The sequence below is a fragment of the Papaver somniferum genome, chromosome 11 (assembly GCF_003573695.1).
Source record: "Papaver somniferum cultivar HN1 chromosome 11, ASM357369v1, whole genome shotgun sequence".
In the NCBI taxonomy this organism is placed as follows: Eukaryota; Viridiplantae; Streptophyta; class Magnoliopsida; order Ranunculales; family Papaveraceae; genus Papaver; species Papaver somniferum.
In genome coordinates, this window is record NC_039368.1 from 23,220,459 (window position 1) to 23,223,471 (window position 3,013).

Sequence of the window (3,013 nt, forward strand, 5' to 3'; positions counted from 1 at the left end):
TTAGCCAGCAAACTCTTCACCTCACGGTCCTCACCTCTTAAGGTGTAGCCTCAGAAGGTTTGTTTAATTTCTTTCTTTCCACACTGGCCACAAAAGTATAATGCATATCGCATCAATTTCCAGATGTTTTTCACATGGGACGCCAGTGCTATTAAAATCTGGACCAGTGCTGAAAGCGTTACTACTCACTAGGATCCAGTTAACTCCCATCCTTTAATGAAGTAGTTCCTTATCTTTTAGCATAACTACAGGAGAGCATGATAGGCCGGTTGTGGTGTTTGGCTCATCTCATGTTGTTAAGCATATACTTTTTCTGTCTCTTTTCTTTTTTCGGTACACTCAATTTATTTGATTAATTAGAAAATTTATGATTTCACAGAAAATGAGTTGCTAAAACTTTTAAGGGAGAAAAAAGACTAGACAAAACTACCATCACGAAAAGAAAAGGTCTCAACTTTAAAGTAAAATGTGAAGAAAAGAGTATAAGAAACATCTTTACAAAGGTACAGCTAAAAAAACCCTTTCTCCATGTTATCAGATGTTAGCAGTGAAGCTCTCATTGTTTGGATTGCCGCCGTCGCCAGGTCCACATACTAGCATGACTGAGTTGGGGATTCTAGGCTTCCAAAACTCATTGCTATCTGTTTTCATAAAATATCTCTTTTCTAATCAACGAGCTTGTGCTGTGCAACATTTTCCTCACCTGACAATCCAGATGGGTTGTAAATCATAATCCACGGAGCCACAATCCAGCAACAACTATAACGCTTCATTAATCAACCTAATCTACCTAAACTGCTCGATCTTTTCAAGCCAAACATCTGCTCCATTAATATAACAAGAGCCATAGCAACAGCTTGATCAAACTCAGGTTGCACTATCAGCTTAAATACGTCACCACCAAATGTTACACCTGCTTTAGCTTCTTTTCTTTGAATTTCACCTACAAGTCTTTTCTCGCTGTCATACACAGCCACACACCGTTGTGCGTACGATCCGATAATTTCATACATAAGCTCCTTACTGTTACCTTGGCAGGATATCACGTGAGCTAGGTCCTTCGTTGTCAAGAAATTCACGGGTTTTTTCACCAAAAATCTTGGATTAACTGAAGTTTCTCCGTCAAATACCATCCAGTTATCTGTTAAACTCAATTTCTGTGAACAAAATTAACAAAAAAATTAGACCCCATTCAAACAAATATAGCCCCATGTAAGCAAACAAACAAACAAACAAACTACAAAAACTTAATCTCACCTTACGACGGATGGTAAGAAGAGTTTTTCCTGAGGCATCCATTAAAAAGATTTCCGTTTTATTCCCAGCTCGATAATTATCCACACGGAACACAAGATTTCCATTTGTATCAAAAACGGTAAAACCGTTACAGTTAAAGAGAAGTGATTTTTTCCATACTGTTAGTACCTCCACCTGTTGTTTGTCTGATATTTGTTTCGGAATTCTTGTAGATTCTGTTGCTGCTGCTGCTGTTGTTGTTGAGTTTGGGTATATCTTCTTAGGCATGGTTCTTGGTCTGTGTAAAAGTAACCGGTTTAATAGGTACTGGGTTTGAGAGAGAAGGAGAAACTCGAGAGAATTTTTTGTGGTTTGAAGCTATAATATCAGGGCGATGGAGCAACAAGTATTTATACAGGCAGTGATAATGGACTGAAAGACGGATAGGCCCTTCTAGAGGCACGTGTGTTTGATTCTGAATATGACGTCACGTCGGCAAAATTTAGAGAGATAAACAGTTGAGAACATAAGAAAGAAGATGAAGATGGTGACGTTGATGGTGATGGGGAGATTTTAAATGAAGATTTTAATGGGGAAGAGACGAATCTGTGGTGGATGGGGCTGACACGTAGGTATTAAAGTAGATATTTTGAGTTTTTTTAATTGTTTTTTGTGGAAGGATTCTTTTGGGCGGTTTGTGCGACCCTTGTGTGAGAATATTTTATGTTACAAACAAACTTTTAGTTAATATGGATCATCATCAGAATCATATATTCAGTTGACGGTGGTTTTAATATGACCGAAGTAATGAGCGAAAGGCTATTGCAATTTTTCCAATCCTTTTGGTGTTTTACACATTTTGAGATTTATTTTTCCGAATTAAAATTACACATTTTGAGATATATTTTTTTAAATTAAAATTATATCCTTAAAAGGCGAAATGAAAATTTGATATCTTTCAAATAAAAATCTAAGATCGGATCTGTTATAGGATTAAGTGAACACAATAATTTATCTATTACAATCATCAAAGTCAAAGCTAATCAAAGAGTTGTAATACAAATTCTTCAGCTGAATTCTAACCATTTCCTGAATTTGAATTAAAGGTAATAAAGGTATCGTAGCAAGATCAAATGTTCATTCGCGATTTGGAAATAAGGTCAAACCTATTAACAAATACGCGTTTAGGAAAAGTGTTAGGATCGTTTAAAAGATCCAACCATTTCTCAAGGTTCAAAATAAAGTAAGATATCATATGTACTTGAACCGGTCAGATACTGCTAGAATTGGTATCTGAATCAATCAAATAGTGTCGGAATCAGCATGAAAACGGTGTCAAAATCGGTATCTGATTCAGTCAGATGCTGTCGGACAGTGTCGTAATCTCCAAATTGAAACTGAGTACCATTGTTGTTGTTGAAGAATATGTAGATGAGGGCGAGGGTGATGAAGAAATCCTTGATTCTAAGAAGGTCATCCACCAACACCACAAAATTTAAAGGATTAGATCTAAACTGAAAATAAAAATAAACCTAAAACTATCAAAAATAAGAAATTCAAGAGAAAAGAAAATGAATAGGGGTGATATTTTGATGTAGATGATGAAACAAATCTGAGCAAAAAAAGAACCAGAAAAAGGGCGTAAATGACTAGAGTTTTTCAATGTTTTCCTTGGGAGAGAGAGAATGATTTAAGAGATTTTTATTCCAGAGAGTGTTGAAAGTTCCTTTTACAAAGCTCTACATTTCTACCAAATGTTTGGACATTCCGAGATCTC

At 35.9% G+C, this 3,013-nt stretch overlaps 1 protein-coding gene across 1 annotated transcript; it reads right to left on the bottom strand.

Moving 5' to 3' along the window:
* Positions 1-379: 379 nt before the first annotated feature.
* On the bottom strand, positions 380-1,629 carry LOC113323152 (protein LURP-one-related 8-like). The gene is made up of 2 exons (XM_026571420.1): positions 1,258-1,629; positions 380-1,157 (listed from the first exon to the last, which is right to left on the bottom strand). The coding sequence occupies exons 1-2, from the start codon at positions 1,522-1,524 to the stop codon at positions 777-779; spliced, it is 648 nt and encodes a 215-aa protein (XP_026427205.1). The 5' UTR covers positions 1,525-1,629; the 3' UTR covers positions 380-776.
* Between the last annotated feature and the right edge of the window lie 1,384 nt (positions 1,630-3,013).